Below are 22,620 nucleotides of genomic sequence, written 5' to 3' on the forward strand. Positions count from 1 at the left end.
TCGTTAACTAAGAAAAGTTCCTCAGAAGCACAGAAAATTTTCTCCAAGTCATGAGAATCTTAAATCAACCTTTTAAATTAACATTTTAGTCCCCAAAGCTACAGAAATTCTTCTTTAAAAACAATACAAAACAAAACAATTAGAAACAAACAAACAAACAAACAAAAAGATGATGGGTCGCCTGGGTGGCTCAGTCAGTTAAACGTCCACCTCTTGATTTAGGCTCAGGTCATGATCTCATGGTTTGTGGGTTCTGCACTGAGAGTATGGAGCCTGCTTGGGATTCTATCTCTCCTACTCTCTGCCTCTCTCTCTCTCTCTCTCTCTCTCTCAAAATAAATAAACTTTAATTTAAAAAAAGATTATCAATGAATATGTTAAAATTTCATCTCTATACTTAAGACTTTTAATTTTTTTGTTTTTCAACATTCAACATTTATTAAGTGCCAACTTGATAAAGAGAATTTTCATGTTCAAGAATAATATTAAGCAACAACAAAAAATACTGAGACAAGTGAGCAAAGGAAACAATAAGGACAGAAGCAGATAAAGTCTAACACTTCCCTTGAGTCAAACAATGATGTGTTATCTGGGCTCAAAATTAGTGTCTTTAAGTTATCAGAGGTAAGAAGGCTCCATATCTGCACAATCATTCACATTCTCTTAGGCCAGTAAAGCAGTTAAGAATTAGAGCTCTACCCTAAATTACCTGGACTGGAATATAGGCTCTGCCATCTGCTGCTTCTAAAACTTTGGCAAAAGTTACTTAACCTAATCCTGAATTTCCTTAAAGATAATGAGTTCTGGCTCAAAACTGATTCTGCAATATGGATTTCAACTATAGTTTTTACCCATTTCTTATAGCCACTGTTTTATAGATAGCCTGTATTAATTTTGAAAGCAAAGTATTTGCTATTAAAGTTTTATTACAAAAAAGGATTTAAAATACTTAGTTTACTTGCATGTGATTGACAATTATGTTCTTCTTGGTAAGAAACATTATAAAAAGTAAAAGTTCCTAGGTTACCCATAGAAACCTTAGTTCAATCAATTTCACACAATGTTCCTATTCTCTTTCCAAATTATAAAGGCCATATAGAGTAGCAGTTAAGAGAACAAATTCAAAGTATGGTGACAAAATCTGCTGGCTATGTAAGGCTCTCTAAGCCTCAAATTTATTCATTTATAAACTACATTTGCCTTACCAGGTTGTGGTAAAGACTGAATGAGATACAGATAAATTGCTAAGTACAATGCAATGACACAGTAAGTACTCAAAAATTTTTTTCTTTTACTTGAAGTCTAGCGTCCTGAGTTCAACATACTGGACCTATTCTCTACTACCTGTAAGATCCTTAATAAATCAATCATAATATTTATAACTTAGCTTCTTCAGCCATTATATGGAGATAATATTGCCTCAAAGAACTATGAAAGTTAAAGGAAAGGATAGTGCTTGGCATACAGTAAAAATACTTAACGGGTACCCGAATCTAAATTACTCCAGTTCTAAGATCTGGGCTACCATCAATACAGCATCCATGGAAACTCAATACTCATCATTACTATAAACATTGTTCTAATTCTTATACATATACATATACATATATATGTATACATATATATATATATATATATATATATTTCACTAACATTTCTCTAACTTCTTTCTCAACCCTCACTCCTCACTTCTCAACCCATAGCTCTGCTCATCTCTTTCCAAAACTTTAGAAAGTACACAGGTTTTCTCAGGTATATACGAGAAATAAAAAGATTTTTTTAATCAGGACACTACATTTTTAAACAATATCTTACTCCTAAATTAATGCTGCTAACTGACAAGCTGTACAATTTACACTGATGCTACGTGCAAGGCAGTGGAGTCATAGAATTCTCTGCTTCTTGGGATCTTCCTTTTCTAAGGTCCCCAGGAACTGGTCCACCTGCTCCAATTTTAGAAGCCATGACACACACCCTTTATTTTTTACTTGGTACTCACTTTCCACTACAGCAGAAATATAATACTAGAATATTTCTTCTATCCTTTGAAAGTACATAGACACTCTTAAATTTTTCTAAAAACTCACAAGAGGTAAATATATATAACATTAAGGTCTCAAATGTCTCTAAACAAAGGTTATCCCTGATATTCAACTGAATTGAAATAGAACTATGCTCTGTTCAAAAAAAAAAAAAAAAGATCTTTGTGGGTCCCTGTGTGACTCCAAAAAAAAAAAAAAAAAACTATGCTCTGTTCTTTAGTAACTCCTCCTGGACTTCAAGAACGGCATACCAAACAATTGTTACTTACAGAGAAAATAAATCTCTTCCATGTCTAAAAATCATGCCCCAAGCCAGGCAAGCATTTCACAATTAACACAGTGAGTCACAGAGGCAGATACCATGTTGATCAGTAGAATCCAAATTATTATTGTGACAATATGATTTCTCAAAACCAAATACAAACAGCCAAACTTCACAGCTATTTAAGAGGTTGGATCATTTAGCAAGATAGCCCATATTGTTTATTAAAATTTCTCAACTCTCTGGGAAAGCTCTTGAACTGATATAACAATATATACTATTAGACCAAACAAATATGATCTTAGAGAAGAAAAAGAAGTCCTGTAAAAATTAAAGTTTTCATAAATCCCCACAATACAATTACAATCCATGACGAAAGGGCCTGTTAATATTTACTTTATCTCCTGCAGAATAAGCTACTTGGTGAAAATTTTAAAATTAATTTGTCAGATTTCATTGATCTATATCTTCTCTTCTATCCCCACCCACTCCAAATAAATTCCCAGAAGGTTTGAGGGTACTGTAGGAGCTGGACAGGTTCAAGGTTTTAAAGGTACTATGCTCACCAACCAGTGTGACCTAGCATTCAAGTTCTTTCATTCATTCAGCTACCCATCCAAAAAGTTCAGAGCCACTCAGTTGCTAAGCACATAGTATAAAGTGTCTACGTCTGTGTCTTTTTCCTTTCCCTGGTATTACGCCTTCATTTTTAAACAAAAATTCCTATTTGACTTTATAAATTAATTTCTTATATCAAAACTTTAATGTTTCTATAAATATCAGTGATAGTTTGGTGACCTGGAAACTCTATACCATATAACTACCATATATGGTATACACGTAACTACCATGATAAATTGCCTTCAACTCAAACATATATTAAGTGACCCAATTTAAAAGGCACTGTGCTCCACATTACAGTAAATACAAAGGTAAATAAAATGCTCCTTTTACTGTACCGGAACTTAAAATCCCCTAGGGTGAGACAAAACAAGTTACCCAGAACACAAGGCAGAATGTAAGAAGGGTGACAGAGAGTGCTACAGGAGTTACATGCAAGCGAATTTCATGCCTTGTGGGGGGTAAGGCATGGAAGAGTAAGTGGTTGGGGTGGCATCTGAAACCCTGAAAGCTGAGTAGGTCTCTGAAACAGCAAGGAGAGAGAATGTATGACAAAGAAGATTTGCACTAATAAGATTCCATTGGGACCAGGGACAATCATGGCAATGAAAATATTTAACAAACATACCAGTAAGAATTTCCATATACAATTTAACCGTTGTGCTAAAATATGGGGAAAAACTCATTGCCTCTGATAGCAAGCACCTTTCTGAAGAACACAAATGTCTCAAACTCTTTTAATGTGGTATAAAATTTCAAAATTAACTGAAGACATGACTAAAAACAAAACAAAGCAATAAGACAAATCAATGAAGTGTTTTTAAACCACACACATCTTATCTGTTCCTTGAAAATAAACAGACTATATGATTAAACAGATTGACAACAGTGTTACACAATAACATAATTCTTGGACAAAACTCTAAAGCTACATTGTCCAATACAATAACCAGTAGCAACATGTGGCTACTGAGCACAAAATATGGTTACTTCAAATTAGGATGTGCTATAAGTATAAAATACCCACTAGGCTGTGAAAATTCAGCACCAAGAAAAAAAAAAAAAAAGGAAAAGAATGTAATGTATCTTATTAGTAAATTTTATATTGATTACATATTGAAATAATATTTTTGACATACTGGGTTATTTAACAATATTAAAATTAAATTCACCTATATCTATTTACTTTTTTTTTTTTAATTTTTTTTTCAACGTTTATTTATTTTTGGGACAGAGAGAGACAGAGCATGAACGGGGGAGGGGCAGAGAGAGAGGGAGACACAGAATCGGAAACAGGCTCCAGGCTCTGAGCCATCAGCCCAGAGCCCGACGCGGGGCTCGAACTCACGGACCGCGAGATCGTGACCTGGCTGAAGTCGGACGCTTAACCGACTGCGCCACCCAGGCGCCCCTCTATTTACTCTTTTTAATGTGCCTCCTAGAAAATTTTATATTACATATGTGACTCACATTTGTGGCTTGCATTATATTTCTATTGAAAAGCTCTGGTTTAAACAATTGCTTAACATTAGTTCTTGAATTAGTCTGTACTTGGCTTTAGGTTATTGCTTCATGTCGGCATGGCAATCACTTGATCATAATGATAGAAGGTAACCGCCCAACATCTATGCCTCAGTGTCCAGATACTGAAAAGATGAGACACATACCAGAAAAGTATGTCGGCCTAACTACTGTTTTGGAGCAAATGTGTAAAAAAACAACCAACTAACAACTTTTCTGGATACATTTACCAAGCAGTTAATTTTGGAGGCACTGCTGGCTGATGTCAGAGACTGTTAAAGGAGTATTCAGCAATACAAAGAAATGGAATGCAGGGAAATACAAGAGTGGACCCTGAAGAGTAATGACGTCAGAATGACAGCTGCATAGCAGGACCCGGAGAACAACCAAGCTTGATGTCAGCAATAAGATGAGGACTCTAGGAAAGGACATTCCAGGAAAATAACAGACGGTGGGGCAGAATCTAGAGAATGCCTGATAAAGTTTGAAGGGGGGGTTGGGGGACAGAAGCAAAATTATGATCATTGCAAACAGGGCAAGAAAAATAATATGGCAACAATGAACTGTAAAAGAAAAAAAATAAAAGTGAATGGAATGTGATTGCCACTTTGGAAACAATTTGATAGTTCCTTAAAATATTAGTTAGCAGTTACCATACAACCTAGCAATTCCACTTGTAGGTATATACCCAAAAGATACAAAAATATATATCCACACAAAAACTTGTTCACAAATGTTCACAGAAGTATTATACTAGCCAAAAAGTAGGTTAACAATCCAAATGCCCATCAGTTGATGAATGGATAAACAAATGATGGCATTTCCATACAATGGAATATTATTCAAAAATAAAAAGGAATTAAGTGCTGATAAATGCTAGAACACAGATGAACCTAGAAGACATTATATGAAGTAAAAGAAGCCAGTCACAAAAAGTCACATACTATATACCATTCATATAAAATGAGAATAGGCAAATCCATAGAGACAGAAAGTAGGTAAGAGATGGGAGGAAGGAGAATGTGGGCAATGATTACTAATGGGTACTGCGTTTCTTTTTGGGGTGACAAAAGCGTGCTAAAATTAAATTGTGGTGATAGTTTCACAACTCTATGGACATACTAAAAACCACTGTGCATTTTAAATGAATGAATTTTATGGTATGTGAATTATGTCTCAATGAAATCATTTTTAAATTTTTTTTTCAACGTTTATTTATTTTGGGGACAGAGAGAGACAGAGCATGAACAGGGGAGGGGCAGAGAGAGAGGGAGACACAGAATCGGAAACAGGCTCCAGGCTCCGAGCCATCAGCCCAGAGCCCGACGCGGGGCTCAAACTCACGGACCGCGAGATCATGACCTGGCTGAAGTCGGACGCTTAACCGACTGCGCCACCCAGGCGCCCCTCAATGAAATCATTTTTAAAAGGCTTATGTGATCATTGTACACTACTTGCTCCTGCTAAGAATACTGCTTAGTGTCTAGATACTGAGTATTAACCATTTGAGTAATAACTTAAATAATTATTTAACTGAAAATAATGGTATAACTATATTACCATGTAGCAAAAGGGCGGTTAGGATGAGAATAAATAATATCCAAATAATGAGAAAATAACAATATCAAAAAGTAATTTTAATAGCCAAAAGTATGCTAATTAAAAATACGACAGAAACTTATACAGGAAAACAGCCATCACAGTTTTAAGGTTGCCTGTGAGAAACAGAAATGAGAAAGAGAAGACTGACTTCCATAATAAGACTTTCTGCATGATTTGATTTCTTTGGATCATATGAATGTATTATTTTATAAAAATTAAAAAATTTTAAAAACAGACTAAGGAGTGCTTGGTTTAGAAGCAGAATGAAACCGTGCGCTCTTAAAGAGGTAAAAGGCACAGGCTTCATTGACACTGACGCACTCTGCGCCTCTGATCTCTCAAGAGAACAGGTTTTTCTCACCTACGATGTTATAAAAATGGAAAGTTAAAGGAAAAAGTAAATGTTCCTTTGTGTTTTTCTTTACCATGACAAACTACTTCCAGCAAAAAAGATAATACCTACTTGACACTACAGATCATTTCTCAAATACAACAAGAGTAGGAAATATTTTAAATGTGATAGTGTTCACTGGTTATGACTATTAGCATTTTACCTCTTATTGCCAAGAGAAGCACTCTCTCATCTTTCCACTTACTCCCCATCTAACTCACGTTTGGGAAAAAATAAGGGTTTAGTAACCTACTAGGATGGAAAACAACAGCAATTTTCTAGAATCATTGATTTAAATTTTATTTTAATTCTAACATTCTTATGGTAAAGCCTGTGTTCATTTAGGTGTATATACACAAAGTATAATTCCATAATAGAAATAACCAGTAAAGAATCAAAATATCTACAGAAGGATACTTAAGAAACTGGAATGTTGACAGTCCCCAGGAAAGGGAACTGGTAGTTAAAAAGCAGGAGTAAGGCAAAGACATCACCGAAAATCTTGAAAATTTTGAATTATATGAGTAAATTCTAACTTTTAAATCAAAATATGTAAATAAGACAAGCACGTAATTGTCCATCATATGGCATGCAATTAAGTGGTTATTACTATTTATTACATAAATATGACACACACATATATATACATATAATTACAAACTATTATTGAAACCCTACCAACTCAAAGCTTCCCCCTTCCCTTCAGAGTTTAATGAACAGAATGTGAAAACTGAAATTCCAATCGGACAGCTAATGCACCTGCAATACTGGCAGTCTGAAGCCAGGCATAACTCCAGCATCTCAAATTCTTCAGATGCTGCCTCTATAGACTTAAAAATCTAGAAGTAGCAATTTGACTCAGCTCAGTAACTTCAACACAAGTCATGAAGAAAGTGGTTAATCAATTAAAAAGAATTAACTGACTTTATGGAATAAGGGGAAGTAGAAGGAGTCACATTTTAAGAGATAGGTTAACCTTCCTTGGAAAGAAATGTAAAACACCCAACCTTTTTAGTTATGTTAGCCAATTAAGCCTGTAAGAATTTCTTAGACTTCCAAAAGAGAAAAAAGTACTTTGCCATGATTGCCCTTTTTCTTCAGATCCACAATTAAGATAGTGACCTTTTCAATTCTCATTAAGAGGTCTTAACTGTGTTAGTAAAGTTACTCTCTAACAGCTAATCATAATTCATAAGAAAGCTTAAGTAACTGTATGCAGTGCCTTAACTAGAAGATAGCTTCACAGTTATAACGTAACTAATGTCCAATAAACACTTAACTGGTTGTATACACATAAAATCAAATACATATACACACACACATTTTCATGAAGTTTGCTGCCAACTATTAAAAGGAGGAAGAGAACACTTACAACACTTCACACCCTATAGAAAGAGAGAAAGAAATAATCCTTAAGAATGGATAATTGAGAATCATATTCCAATATTACCTGGAAATATAAATACACCAGATTTACCTACGAACAATCAGTACTTCTCAATAAAAAACAGTTCTCTGAACATTAAAAAAAAAAAAATCAATAGTACTTATTTTTCTTTTTTGGCTGGCATTAAGCCCGAATATCTCCATTTTCATGTTTGTCTTAAAAAGTTTTCCTGAAATCTTAAAAGCATTTTTTAAGCATTTTTTGAATATAACTATAAATATTTAAGTCCTGTATTTGCTACCAGGCACGCCCTGAAACTAATTCAAAAGCAGTACTAATCATGAAAGTCTTATACATACACTGCTAAACTATCAATGAAAGACTATCCTACAAGCAAAAGGCACTCTAGCTTATCTCTGGAATCTGAGTAACAGGCAACAGCAATACAATTCTCTGAAACATATACAATAGAGAGCAACAGCTCTAGAATCAGGATGCCTGGGTTTAAATTCTAGCAAAGCAACTTTTTGCCCAAGTCATCTTGGGTAAATTGCTTCACTTCTCTAAATTTCATTTACCTAACCTATTAAGTAGGGATAATAGTATTAGTTACTTTGTAGAGTTGCTGTAATGATTACAATGAAATACTGCATAGGAGCACATTGGTGGCTCACTCAGATAAGCATCTGACTTCAGCTCAGGCCATGATCTCATGGTTCGTGAGTTTGAGCCCCACATAAGGCTCTGTGCTGACAGCTCAGGGCCTGGAGACTGCTTCAAATTCTGTGTCTCCCTCTCTCTCTGCCCCTCCCCTGCTCACGCCCTGTCTCTCTCTGTCTCTCAAAAATGAATAAAAATGTTTAAAAAGATGAAAATATTGCATATATAGAATTTGGCAGAATGCTTATTTAGAACATAGTAAACATTCAATAGGCACATCACATGTCAATCACATTATTATTCATGGCCACTTTCTATTAAAGCAACCTATTTATTTTTAGCTTTAAAAGCCAAGGATTTCACATGACATAATTAATGATAAATCACTAATATTAGTGCTCTATACCAGTGTTACTAATATTTTTGCCTGCCTGCCTACCTACCTCTCTGACTTTAGGGCCTATAAGTGCATTTAAATTTCATCACCATCTAAAATACAAGTTTCTAGAAAAACAGTTCCTTTTCAATCGGAAATGTTTACTTTTTATTATTAATTCAAAGGATAATCAAGAAATTAACAACCCCAGAATATGTTGACAAGGGAACATATTAAGGGTTCATCTTTTGTGCCACTGTTGGCTATGGTACCCTGGAGACAAAAGGAAAAGTTGATTTGGCAGAATTAACTACAAAACAACAAAATACATCATTACCTCAATCTGATCAAACCAAAATGCTTCTAAGAAAACTATTCAATAAGAAAATGTAAGACTCAACTATTTACAAAGTTTTAACTTGCACACCCTTTGGAAGTAGACCTTTCTCACCAAAACATAAACAAGAGTGGGAAGGGGGACTGTAAACTAAAAACCCAAATCTACAAAGTTTTATCTTTATATTTTTTTATACCAGAAGTACATTACAGACAAAAATATATATTGAAATAATTTACAGAATGCCTATTATGTACTGTGTATTAACTCATTTTTTAAAACAACAAATGTCCCTTCTTAAAATCAATTTAATGGTAAGAAACTTTTGGAAAAGCAAACTGCTCCTTTAACTCTACTGTCAGTTTTTCTTTGTACTATTCACGCAGGTCTTTATATGAATATACATTTCTATATTACATTCAACCAATTTCAAAGGCAATTCTTATAACCAAGGAAGATTTGTACAATCCAAAATAGGACCAAAGACTGTAACCTCTACTTTAAACCCAGTAAACCATAAAAATACTATCCTTGAAATCATTCAAAATTCCCTTTGAACCACACTCCCCCATCCAAAAACATGCTAGAAAACGAGGCTAAACGTTTCAACAAATTCATTTACTTATGGTGATTATGCTCTTAGTAGAAGAGGATCTGGGAAATCAGGTTGGTCCTGTTAATACCAACATGTACTCCAGCACACACGCGTGCTCTGTCCGTCCATTCTCCATTGTAGGGTGGAGTATCAAAAGAGACAGCAGACTTATAGCCTGCCTGACCCCATCCCCATCTCACAATCCCATGAGTCTTATTATAAAGTATGAAATAGTAGCATCAGGGTCAGCATATGCCTGTTTCACAGCATTCTCTTTACACACAAAAACACAGCACGTGCAGTCTCAGAATCTGCTGCTGACACCAAGCTTCCCCAGCCTTGCTGTTTCTCCAAAACAGTATCTCACATCTGCAACTTAAGTCCAAAACAAGGAGCAGACAGCACAGGGTGCAAGAACTGATTTTCTATGAACTATACCAGTGATATGAATGTCACCTCATTTTCTCAATGTCATTCACAATCAGCCATTAATTGATGTGTGAATCTCTTGGTTCCCTTGAAGTTTGGTCCTAGTATCTGTGCCTTATAGTCATTTCACAATAGCATTCTACAGATGCATGCATCAAGAGAGCATGCAATTCTTAGATGAAAGTCTTAGTGTTTGAAAAACTCTGGAAAGATCTGGTTGGGAAAGGAATGAAAATTTAATGAAAGTAAAGTTCTAGCTTTCAGTCTCATACACAAGCTCTCTTCCACATAAACATGGATGATTTAGAAATTGCCTAATTCTGATAACCTAATTTTTAAATGTCACAAGATTACACTCCCTTGGGAATACAGTAACTCTAGGTTGCCACGTAATCTTTGGTTTTAATACTATACGACTAAATACTGCACAATATACAACTTCTATTAATTATTCTTTGACTAAAAAAAAAAAAAAAAAAAAAAAAAAAACCTGACCTAATTAAGAGATACTCACGTATTTTCCTTTCCAAATGTTATACTTAAGCATTAAGCCTACCCAATTAGTTAAATTTGTGCCAAGAGTATACCAAAAGCATTTGTTACTAATATTTTAAACAAAACCACCACAGATAGTCCCTTTCCTTCTTTTTTGAATAAAATATCACGTAATTCTACAGAAGGAATTGTATAGCTATTAACGTTTATTTAGTAACACTTGAGTCTGTATGTGAACAAAAAAGAAACACTGGTTTCACCATAGTAAGTAAAAAGCAATATTTCAAATACACAATTTAAATACATGATTCAAACTTAGGATGCAGGCTTAACTCAACCAAAAAGGCAAAAAGCATTTTGTTGTAAAGTCAACTTTTAATTTCTACTGAAGCCTTCACAAACCAAGTAAAGGCTGCTATTATTACTATTATTATTATCATTATTTTAAATGCAAGGTTTACCTAAGAATAATCATTATTTATGAAAAACAGGTTTTAAGCATGTTCCAAAGACTAAATTAAAGGCTAGTTAAAATACCTATTTTTACGTCACAGTTTAGTCCAAAAAATATTTCCATTGTTTTCCAACAAATTACCATGGAACTATTATAACTAGGGTCAAGTGTGAGGCTTTTGAATCTACATAAAAAATTACTTTCTTTTTTAAGACTTCAATGGAAAGCATTTAAATTAAAACCCTTAGTTTATTGCTGTAAAAAATAAATCCAACATTTTTAGGGGAAGAAAAGTTAGAAACTGTGCAATTAATAGGCTGTAAAGTTAAATATCATTGCCAGTAACCAAATGCTGTCTGAACTTCAAGGGAACCTACTGTACATTAAATTATTAAAAAGTGAACTCATCTACCCTCTCATCAAGGCACTTTCTCAACTTTCCCATTACAATCGGCAATATAACTCAGCAGGTCAAGTCTTCCAGACCAACAACATCAGAATTTATTTTTAACTCCTGACTCCTTCCCAAATATTCCCCTTCGATCCAATCCAAAGTCCTGCCAGTTCCTCATTCACACCACCTCTCAAACGTGTTATTTTCATACCATTTTCACATTTTATTTTATATTTTCTCATGATTCACAACATCCCCTACTATCTCCCTAAAAGGGCTCCAATGACTACTGTAAGCCATTAATTCAGCTACCCAAATTATCTTCAAATATCTTGTTCAACAACCTAACTCTAACAATCCTAAACTCTCTTGAACCTCAACCAAACTCTTACAGGACCCCTCTGTCCTCCATCAGCTATCAAAAACACATTTCCAAAATTCTATCTGTTCTTATTTTCCCATTTAAGACCCTTTAATTCAGATTTACCAACTTGCTTTTTAAGTACAAAAATTATCTACCTACCATACAAAAAAATACCATCTCTGCGCCTCTGCCCATTCCTTCCACCTAGAATCCTTTATGCTTCTCTATAAATTCAAGTGACTGCCTCCTTTAACACCTGTCTTAAAACCCATCTCCGCAGGAAGTCTTTCCTCTCCAACCAAGATGCCTCACCCCTGTAGTCTTCATCCCTCTGAACAAAGCATTCTGTTTGTATTCATAATCTTGCAGTCACCATGCTATTGTTTTCCTACTTTTTCCCATAAACTGCCTCTACAACTAAACGATAAGCTTTTGAATCCAAGGACTTCAATTTCTTTATGCATCTCTCTTTTGAACAGGGGTTCCTTAGAACAGTAGCACTGACAAATGTTTAATGATTCCCCTTTCTTCTAAACTGTCCTTAAAGTCAAGTGGTCAAAAACACATTGAACTCCAAGTTTTTAAATGTTAAGTTAAACTATATGGTAATAGAAAATTAAACACTTTAACCTACACACTTTACAAGAGTTACTCCATCCTCCGTCAACATCCACGCTACCAAGAATTAAGGAGTCATTTTCGAAGAAAATCCCGAAAACAAAATGAAAAGTCCAAAAATTTAACATTATAAGCTATTCTATTTTGAGCTCTGAAATTGATCTAATAAAATAATTACCTAAAACTGATTTTTAGTGGATTCTAAACTACACTACCAAGATGAAAAACATACAAACACTCCAGTATCACAAGAGGCTCTTAAGTAGCTATTATAAGATCTGCCTCATCATAATTGAAAATTACCCCAGAATTTTAAAATATTCCTTTCAAATGACCCCATGAAGTGCTTAGAAAGCTTGATTCTTCCCTGAAAAATGCATCATCAGCTCCCCTCCTCACACACCCTGCATTCTGCACTAGTCACAAAAGTAAATAAATAATAGATAAATAACTTTTAAAAATAATCTGCCATTCAGCTACTACCTTAGACTACCCTGGTTCAGGCAAGTCCAAAAGCCAACATGAATTGAAACCCTGAGTTCAATTAATAGTGATAATTTTATGTTCCTTAAGGATATAATAAATTTCACATAGGAGCATTTACAGATTTTTTAAAAATCTCAGTTCTTCAGTTCTCTCCTTCTAGGCAACAAAATGGGTTTTCTTTGCCCTCATCTTGTCCCCTTCTTGAGGAATAAGGAAACAATGTAGATATTTTTGTCAAATTCTGGAAGTATGGTTTAAATAAGCTATCACTAAATATGGTTCCACATCCTGGAACACTGGAACTTACTACACCAAACACCTCAAGAACATAGACTTTTTAGCACAAATCTAGGACAAAAGTACAGTCCGGAAACAACCCTGAACACAAGCTCAAAACTATACCAAACACCTCAAGAACATAGACTTTTTAGCACAAATCTAGGACAAAAGTACAGTCCGGAAACAACCCTGAACACAAGCTCAAATATCTCTATTATATCCAGGACCACAGCCTTCAGCAAAACCCATGACAGAAAGGTCTAAATCCATATTCTCATAACTAAACCCATAGTTTTATCTAAATGTGACAGGAAACCAATGCAAGAGTATTTTAAATCGTCCTAGGAAGGGACCCCTGACTTCTAGCTCATTTAACAAGGGCTGAATGCAATGACACCCCAAAACTGAACTTGATGAGTCAGTGACAATTAACATTCAACGTAGTATTTGGCAACATGACAATATAAACCTCAATCAAAACCTGGACCTACTTCCAAGTTACCTTTTGATTAAATGTAAATTACATAGTGGTAAACTGGTAATGTCAAAACGAGAAGGTTAAAAAAACATTAAATCACGTATTCAATTTAAAACAATGCCTGAAGAGATACTACTGCTACTAAGTCTCTACCAGCTCCTACGGACCTTTTCTAAAGGGAGAACTCCATGCTCGCCTACAAACCTGAATGGTAACTGAATTAAGTTCATCTCTGGATTAAGAACAAACACTTTGTAGTCACACAGGCAAGAAACAATTGTTAGGAGACTGTGACATTTAGTGTTTCTAGGAAGTATACAAAACTATGGTAACACCTAAGACCTGAGCTAACTAAGATATATGCCTCTTTCCAAAAGACATATACTCCGCAAATGTACAAAATGAATGGAATCAAGTCTTGTCCTTCTCTTTATTCAAAAAGATGAGCAAGTAAACACTCATCACTACTTTAACATGGAAATACTCAAGCACTTGATAAAGCGGACTACCAGCAGCACAGAAAGTATAAGAAAACATGTTTCAAACTAAACCATCCAAATAAAAAGCATATTCTCTCAATTCAAGGTTAATGAGACCAGGGGAGGGGGTAAGGGAGGAGAAAAGAGGGAGCAGCCTTATCCTTGACTTTAGATAGGTTTTTGCCCTTTTCCATTACCTCTGATTATTATATCAGGAGGTCTGATATTTTAAGATCCTGGTTATTAAAGGTTTCTTATCTTAAGGATGAGGTGAAGAAGGGGTGTAAAATAAAATCAATACTCACTGCTAACTTTCATGCTGCCAAAAGCTGAAGGCTGCTGCACTGGCTTGCAGCTCTCCGCAAAGGAGGTGGTTCTGGGCCGCCCTGACATGATCACTCTCTTCCCGAATCACCCTCTTTTCCTTCCTTCCTCCTTTTCTTCCTTTTGTTTTATGTTGGGGTGTTAGGTTAATGATAAGTGCAGCATTAAGTTCTTCCACAAGAAGGAAAAAAAAAATAGACTTCTTCCTCTTGGCTTTTCACTCCTTTTGTACAGCTATAAAAAAACAAGCGATGTTTCTCCTTCAAGACAAATCAGTATGGATATTTAACATATAGATGATTTGGGACTGGGAAAAAAATACAGTTCTTTCCCCTCCCTTTCCTTGGAGGGGAAAAAGGGAGGGGAGAATCTTAAAAAATATATATCACGTGAAACGGGGGCAAATACTTGATTGAAAATAAGTACTTTGAATATTATAATTTCCTCGGGGATTTTTTTTCCGAGTCAATGAAGAAGGGAAGCGGCGGAAGGATCACGAGTCTCACGCTTGAAAAGAAGGGGGGATGGGAAGGAGGGAGAGGGAGGGGGGGTGGCTCGGAGATGCGACGGGAAACGCTGCGGCTCCGGCAGCGGCGGGATCCGGCGGGCTGACGGCGGGGGCCCGGCGAACTGGAGGGCGGCGGAGTCTCGAGTCAGTCAGAGGCGGGCGGTGGCGGCGGCTCCTCTTCTCATTGCGCCAGGAGCAGCTGCAGGCGGCGGCTGGATCCAGCGGCCATGGCGGCGGCGGTGGCGGAGGCAGCTCCCTTCAGACCCCAGGCAGCGGATCCTCGACTGCTCCCCATACGCCGGGGACATGGGAACCCGGCAACCGCTTCCGTCCCTCGGGGCCCCCTCCCCCGTCCGCGGCACCAGTGCGGCCGCCCTCCCGCCCCTCGCCTCTGCTCGGTGCCGGCTCAGGAAGTGTCCGCGCTTTGCCCCCAGCCCGGAGCCCTGTCAGCGGCTGCGGGGCCGGCTCCTCCTCGCTTCCTTCCTTCCTTTGTCACTCGGCCCGGGCGGCGGCGGCGGCAGCGGCAGCAGCAGCACAATCCTGCATTCGCCCGGGTCGGGGGCTGTTCTGTGTGAGGAGCGCCGTCTGCGCAGCCGCCTAGCTCTTCCCCACTCCCCCTCCCCCCTCCTACTCGTCCTCCGCCTCCTTCCTCCCCCACCCAGCCTTACACCGCCCAGCGCCCCGCCACCCGCGTAACAGGCGTCTGGGAATCGCCGGCCGAGCCCCGCTCCCGCCCACTTAGGCTACGGTGCCGAAGCCCGAGCGGAGCCAATCACGGACGTCGATTGTTTGTGGCTCCTCCCGGAAAAAGCCGATCGACCTGAGAAACCAATTAGGAAGTGTCGCTGGAAATCCACGCCCAAAAAGCGGAAAATGCCGAAAATAGCCGAACGAAAAGGTGGGTTCTCCTCGTTCAGTGGCTGGCTAGAACAGAAATTCGACAATGGCACCAGTGGCCAATCAAAATCGCCGGCCCTCAGGAAAAAGCTTGAAGAGTTAAGGACGGTGAAACCCGGAGTCACTGGTGAAACAGCACGGTCGGGCGCCGCGGCCGCTTTGTAATTGGCCGAAAACTCCGCTGGGAGTGTACCTCCCTCGGTGATTGGCGAAGCGAGGGGGGCTTCCGAGGACAGTCTGGCCAGTCAGAATGTCTCCTCCCTCTCCAGGGTGGAGAGAAGAAGAAAGAAAAGGGAGGGCATTTATAAAGCGCCTTCTCATTGGCCTGAACCCTTGTAGCTGGAGTGGGGGCAAAAGGGAAAAGGAGGGAGGCCGAAACCCGTAGCGGCAGCCAATCGGCACTCACTGCCGTCCAATCGCAAGACCTAGATGCAGTGTGATTGGCCTTCCGCCTCCGGCGGCGGTCCCAGGAGCGGAGGGAAGCTCGACTAGGGTCGTGGCGGACCTTGTGACGGGCTTGCCTGCGGCTGCTCTCAGCCGTTGTGGAAACCGCAGATCAGGAGCGCGGGCACTGCGCAGCCGGTCCGAAACTGCTGCGGTCAGCGGCGCTGGGCTCGGAGCGCTCAAGCGAACAGGGAATTTAGGGGCTCTCCCCACCCACGAAGAGGTTCTCTCCCCGGCGCGGCTAAATCTGCGCGCCCGAGCCTCCCCTCCGCCCGGGATAGCGCGTGCCGAGAATCAGCGTCTTCCCCGAAAGGGCCAGACGGAACTAGGACGCCTACCCGGCCGGGTGCGAACTCTCAGTCGCTAAAATAGTAACAAAGCTTTCAGAGAGGTAGCGCTTCTGGGCGCTCGCGCCCTGCTCAGCTGCGGGGGCCGTTGATAGAGAGGCCGACCGCGCCTGGTGTGCGCAGCCAGGCCGGGCCTCCTGGAAACGCCCCTGAGAAATGAGCTCATGCTGGATGCGCGCGCTTCTTGGGCGCGCCTGCCCAGCGCAAAGCGAGCCCCGAAAGCAGGTATGGGGAAATGCCGTCAGGCCGGATATCCTGAAGCCTCCGAGGAAACGGGGAGTCAGAACAGCCCATAGCTTTTGGTCGTTTGGAACCAGGGTGATCTATAAAAGTACTAGTTAAGTAGGTTTCACACATAGGCCGGTATTCATTGTTCTACAGAGAACCAATTCCTTTGGTTTGCTTTAAGACTGTGAGGTATAGTTACGCCAGGATAGCAGAAAAAGTAGAATGAACAGCTGCCATCCTGACTAATCCCGTGGTGCCTGTAATTTCCATGTGCACAGTCATCCTTTTTGTGAAGATACTATCTCCAGAAAGCACATGTAAAAATACAGTTGATCAGCTTACCTAGCTATTGCTTTGAAATACTTGTGAGGGACTTGGAACAAAGTAAGCTTTGATGGGAGACGGGAAAGTCTAGATAGGGCTTGCAGACTCACATGTCTACGAAGGCCAGAAAAGTAAAGCAAATGAATGAAATTGGCCTTGTGTATATATAAGACAACGGAGAATAATAAGAAATGTGGCAAATTACTGTCCGTGGTGTAACTGAAAGGAGCAGCTGTTCAGCTCTAGCAGATTGTTGCCTACAGGCATGTGGGTCCAGTGTTCTGAGATAGATGGGTTTTTTCCCAAGAGAAACCCTAAAACTGGGTTTTTGTGTGAAATCTCTGGTTGTTGGGTTTTGTTTTGTTTTGTTTTTTAACATTTATTTATTTATGAGAGACAGCGGGAGAGGGAGGGAGACACAGAATCCGAAGCAGGTTCCAGGCTCTGAGCTGTCAACACAGCACCCGATGCGGGGCTCGAACTCACAAACCATGAGATCATGACCTGAACCAAAGTCGTATGTTTAACCGACTGAGCCACCCAGGCACCCCTTGAAATCTCTGGGTTTTTAAATGTTGGCAACCAATATTCAGAAATCTGCAGGCCAAACTTAAAACATTCAGAAGTAGACATGGCCAACGTGCAGTACATTTGTAATATCGAACCTGAACATAGGTTTTATAGCCCATAGAGACTCTTGGTTTTTGCAATTAGAGAAATCATGAGGTCTCTGGATGTCACGGAAGAGGATAAAGAATGTTAAAAGCAAACTCAGTATATGGCAACTTTGTCAGGTGAATGTTGTCTCTCCATGCCATTATGAAAGACCGTTGCTTGAGCCTGGGTGGCTCAGTCAGTTAAGCATAGGACTTCAGCTCAGGTCTTGAGTTCCAGCCCTGCACTGGACTCTGCTGACAGCGCAGAGCCTACCTGGGATTTTCTCTCTCTGACTCTCTCTCCTTCTCTCTCTCTCTCGCTCTCTCTCTCAAAAATGAACATTTATTAAAGAGAGAGAGAGAGAAAAGACCTTGGCCTCTAGTATCTAAAATGCTGTGAAGCAAAGCTTTAAATCCTGCCTTCCTCTTTACTCCCTATCCCGGCTTCCAATTACACAAGCAGGAAACTGGATGACAAAAGTTCAGGTTATACAAATTGGAAACATGGCTATTCTTGCATATACAACAAAGCACAAAAGTAGTCAAACTTACTGCCTCCAAATATTTTGAACTGATACTGTTAAAAAAAAAGTCTGACCAGGGTGCCTGGGTAGCTCGGTTAAATGTCTGACTCTTGATCTCGGCTCAGGTCATGGTCTCAGTTAGTGAAATCGAGCCCCAAGTTGGGCTGTCTGCCATCAGCTGCTTGGGAGTCTCTCTCTCAAAAAAAAATCTGACCAACAGAGGGAAATTTTATAGGAAAAAAAAAAAAAAAGTATTTCAGTCTAGAATTAGGGCGTAAGAAGGGAGAAGTTTATGAGAAAATACAGTACTGAAATTAACATTCAGTGATCCTCTGAACTTTCAAACTCTTGCTTTACCTTCTCACCTGTTGTCAACCACTTATCAGTTTATAGTAATTTCTTTAAGTTTATTTATTTTGAGAGAGGGAAAGAGCAAGCAGGGGAGGAACAGAGAGAATCACAAGCAGGCTCCACACTGCCAGTGCAGAGCCTGATTCAGGGCTCAGACTCACAAACTGAGATCATGACTTGAGCCAAAATCCAGAGTCAGACAATTAACTGAGCCATGGGGGGGCGGCTATCATAATTTTAATAGTTGATATTTACTGAGTGTTTACAATGTCCCAGACAGTGTTATAAAGTGCTTCACACATATTATCTCAAACTTATAACACTATGCTGTAAGTCTGCACTGACAGTGTGGAGCCTGCTTGAGATTCTCTCTCTTCCTCTCTCTCTGCCCCTCCCCTGATCTCTCTCTCTCTCAAAATAAATAAAAAATAGGGGCGCCTGGGTGGCGCAGTCGGTTAAGCGTCCGACTTCAGCCAGGTCACGATCTCGCGGTCCGTGAGTTCGAGCCCCGCATCAGGCTCTGGGCTGATGGCTCAGAGCCTGGAGCCTGTTTCCAATTCTGTGTCTCCCTCTCTCTCTGCCCCTCCCCCGTTCATGCTCTGTCTCTCTCTGTCCCAAAAATAAATAAAAACGTTGGAAAAAAAAAGTAAAAAAATAATAAAATAAAATAAATAAAAAATAAATTGTAAAATAAAATGCACAATGAACTAGCTTCTATAGTAGTAACAAATATTTGTATAGCAGTTTGCAGTTAGGAAGTGCTATCATGTTTATAAAGTTTAGGAAGTACTATTATGAAATTACTGTTTTTACAAACGAGGAACTATAGAGTAAATGACTTGCTTAAAATCACTTAGCTGCATTTTTAATTGAAACTAGAAGAAAATATAGGCAGGTTTAAGAATGAAGATAGCAAATAGAATATGAGATGCAGTTTAAATGAACCCAGAGTCAACCATTCCAAATAGAAGCCCAAAGGCAAACTCTTCATCATAGAACCTAATTTATTTAGCCAGAATATAGCCAACTTAAATGTTGGGTGCTGGTCTTCAAATTTTAATAAGAGATGGTCTCTGTGCTCCGGATACTTGCAGTCAAATACTATGAGATGAACAAGAGTTGGTTAATGAACTCTAGGAAAGCCCTCCAATATTAAGGTCAACGATTAAAAGAAAGGGAAAAATATATTTACATTTATTGAGTGACTATTTAACTTTACCAAAAAACCCCAAGAGATAGGTGTTATTAGCCCTTCTTTTAATAGGTGAAGGAAAAAATAAGGACATCACTCAAGGTCACATGATCAGTAAATGGCAAAGATGGGATGGGATCTACACCTTAGTCTCTTTCTACTAGCTCACCCTGCCTTCTATCAAAAAAGTAACATAATTTATAAAGTTATATGTGTGTGTGTGATGTTCAGAAATATTAATTCTGATGGCATTTTGGATGACCTTTATTGTTTCCATGCTTTCCAGTATTATCTTCATTTTCCACTTTTACATGTGGAAGAAAACACTTAAGAAGAAAAAACAAAGGTAGGAATGCAGAAGAACCAAAAAATAAAATAAAATAAAATAAAATAAAATAAAATAAAATAAAATAAAATAATAAAATAACATAAAATAAAATAAAATAAAATAAAATAAAATAAAATAAAATAAAATAAAATAATAAAAAATAAAATAGCTCAATTTGGGAATTAACACATTGAAAAGTACAGAGGTACCTTAGTCAATAACTTTTGATAATGTTCCACAGGAAAGTAATCTAACAGGAAAGGTAAGTAGCAGTTGCTAGACAGGCACTTTTAGAGGGATTCAAGGAGACAATTTCAGGGCTGAGTAGAAAAGAGACCTAGAAAAATAGAGCATCTTTAGAGAGTCTGAAGCAATAGAAGAAATGTGCTCCTCCCTCGGTAGTAGGCTTTGACACCAAAAAGAGATTGGTCATTACTGACACTACCATGTAAATGGGTCAATTTTATGTCTAAGGGAGATGAAGTGGACTATTGACTAAATAGGAATCATCAGAGGAATTTAATTTGGCAGCAGTATTGAGCCATTTTGAAAATTATACCCTTTTTTTAAAGTTTTTATTTTATACCAGTTATTTAACATACAGTTTATAATATTAGTTTCAGGTGTACACTATAGTGATTCAACACTTCCATACAATACCCCAGCGCTAATCACAAGTGCACACCTTAATCCCCATCACCTATTTAACCCATCCCCCCACCCACCTCCCTTCTGGTAATCATCACTTTATTCTCTGTAATAAGAGTCTGTTTTCTTGGTATACCTCTTTCTGTCTCTTTTTCCCCTTTGCTCATTTGCTTTCTTTCTTAATTCCACATATAAGCAAAATCATACAATATTTATCTTTCTCTGACTTATTTTGCTTAGCATAATACTCTGTAGCTCCATCCATATCACTGTAATTGGCAAGATTTCATTCTTTTTTATGGCTGAATAATATTCCATTGTATATATACATCTTTATCCATTCATCAGTCAATGGACATTTGGGCTGTTTTTGTAATTTGGCTATTAAAGATAATGTTGCTATATCATCAGGGTGCATGTATCCCTTTGAATTAGTATTTTTGCATTCTTTGGGTAAATACCTAGTAGAGCAATTACTGGATTGGATGTAGGGTAGTTCTATTTTTAACTTTTTGAGGAAACTCCATACTGTTTTCCAGAATGGCTGCACCAGTTTGCATTCCCACCAACAGTGCAAGAGTGTTCCCCTATCTCCACATCTTTGCCAGCACTTGTTTCCTGTGCTGTTGATTTTAGCTATTCTAAGAGGTGTGAAGTGATATTACAGTTTTGATTTACCCTTCCCTGATGATGAGTGATGTTGAGCATCTTTTCATGTGTCTGTTGGCTATGTGTATGTCTTCGGAAAAGTGTCTATTTATGTCTTCTGCCCATTTTTAAATTGTATTATTCATTTTTTGTGTATTGAATTTGATAAGTTCTTTATAGATTTTGAATACTAATCCTTAATCAGATATGTCATTTGCAAATATCTTCTCCCATTCTGTAGGTTGCCTTTTAGTTGTGTTGATTGTTTCCTTTGCTGTGCAAAAGCTTTTTATTTTGATGAAGTCCCAATAGTTCATTTTTGCTTTTGTTTCCCTTTGCCTCAGGAGACATAGCTAGAAAGAAGATGCTACAGCCAGTGTCAAAGAGGTTACTGCCTATGTTCTCTTCTAGGATTTTTATGGTTTCAGGTCTCACATTTAGGCCTTTAATCCATTTTGAATTTATGCATGTATAAGACAACATGTTGCTGTCCAGTTTTCCCAACACCATTTGTTGAAAAGACTGTCTTTTTCCCATTGGATATTTTTTCTTGATTTGTCAAAGATTAATTGACCATATAGTTGTAGGTTCATTTCTGGGTTTTCTATTCTGTTCCTCTGACCTATGGGTCTATTTTTGTGCCAGTACCATAATGTTTTGATCACTACAGCTTTTTTTTTTAATGTTTATTTATTTTGAAAGAGAGAGAGGGAATGCATGGGGGAGGGGCAGAGACAGAGGGCAAGAGAATCCCAAATAGGCTCTGCACTATCAGCAACAGAGCCCAATGTGAAGCTTGATCTCATGGAACCATGAGATGATGACCTGAGAAATCAAGAGCCAGACTTCAAGTTAGGAATTATGAACTGAGGTCCAGAATTGTGATGCCCCCAGCTTGCTTTTCTTTTTCAAGATTGCTTTGGCTGTTCGA

At 38.3% G+C, this 22,620-nt stretch overlaps 1 protein-coding gene across 3 annotated transcripts in view; it reads right to left on the minus strand.

Annotated features, from left to right (window-relative positions):
- Positions 1-15,348, minus strand: part of GSK3B (glycogen synthase kinase 3 beta) — a 197,802-nt gene extending 182,454 nt beyond the window's left edge. For all 3 annotated transcript variants that reach the window (XM_003991674.5, XM_003991675.5, XM_019839811.3), the window contains exon 1: positions 14,576-15,348. In XM_003991674.5, the coding sequence (XP_003991723.1) occupies positions 14,576-14,663 (88 nt within the window). In that variant the 5' untranslated portion in view covers positions 14,664-15,348. The remainder of the gene's footprint in view (positions 1-14,575) is intronic.
- Positions 15,349-22,620: the final 7,272 nt, after the last annotated feature.

Source organism: Felis catus, chromosome C2, assembly GCF_018350175.1.
Source record: "Felis catus isolate Fca126 chromosome C2, F.catus_Fca126_mat1.0, whole genome shotgun sequence".
In the NCBI taxonomy this organism is placed as follows: Eukaryota; Metazoa; Chordata; class Mammalia; order Carnivora; family Felidae; genus Felis; species Felis catus.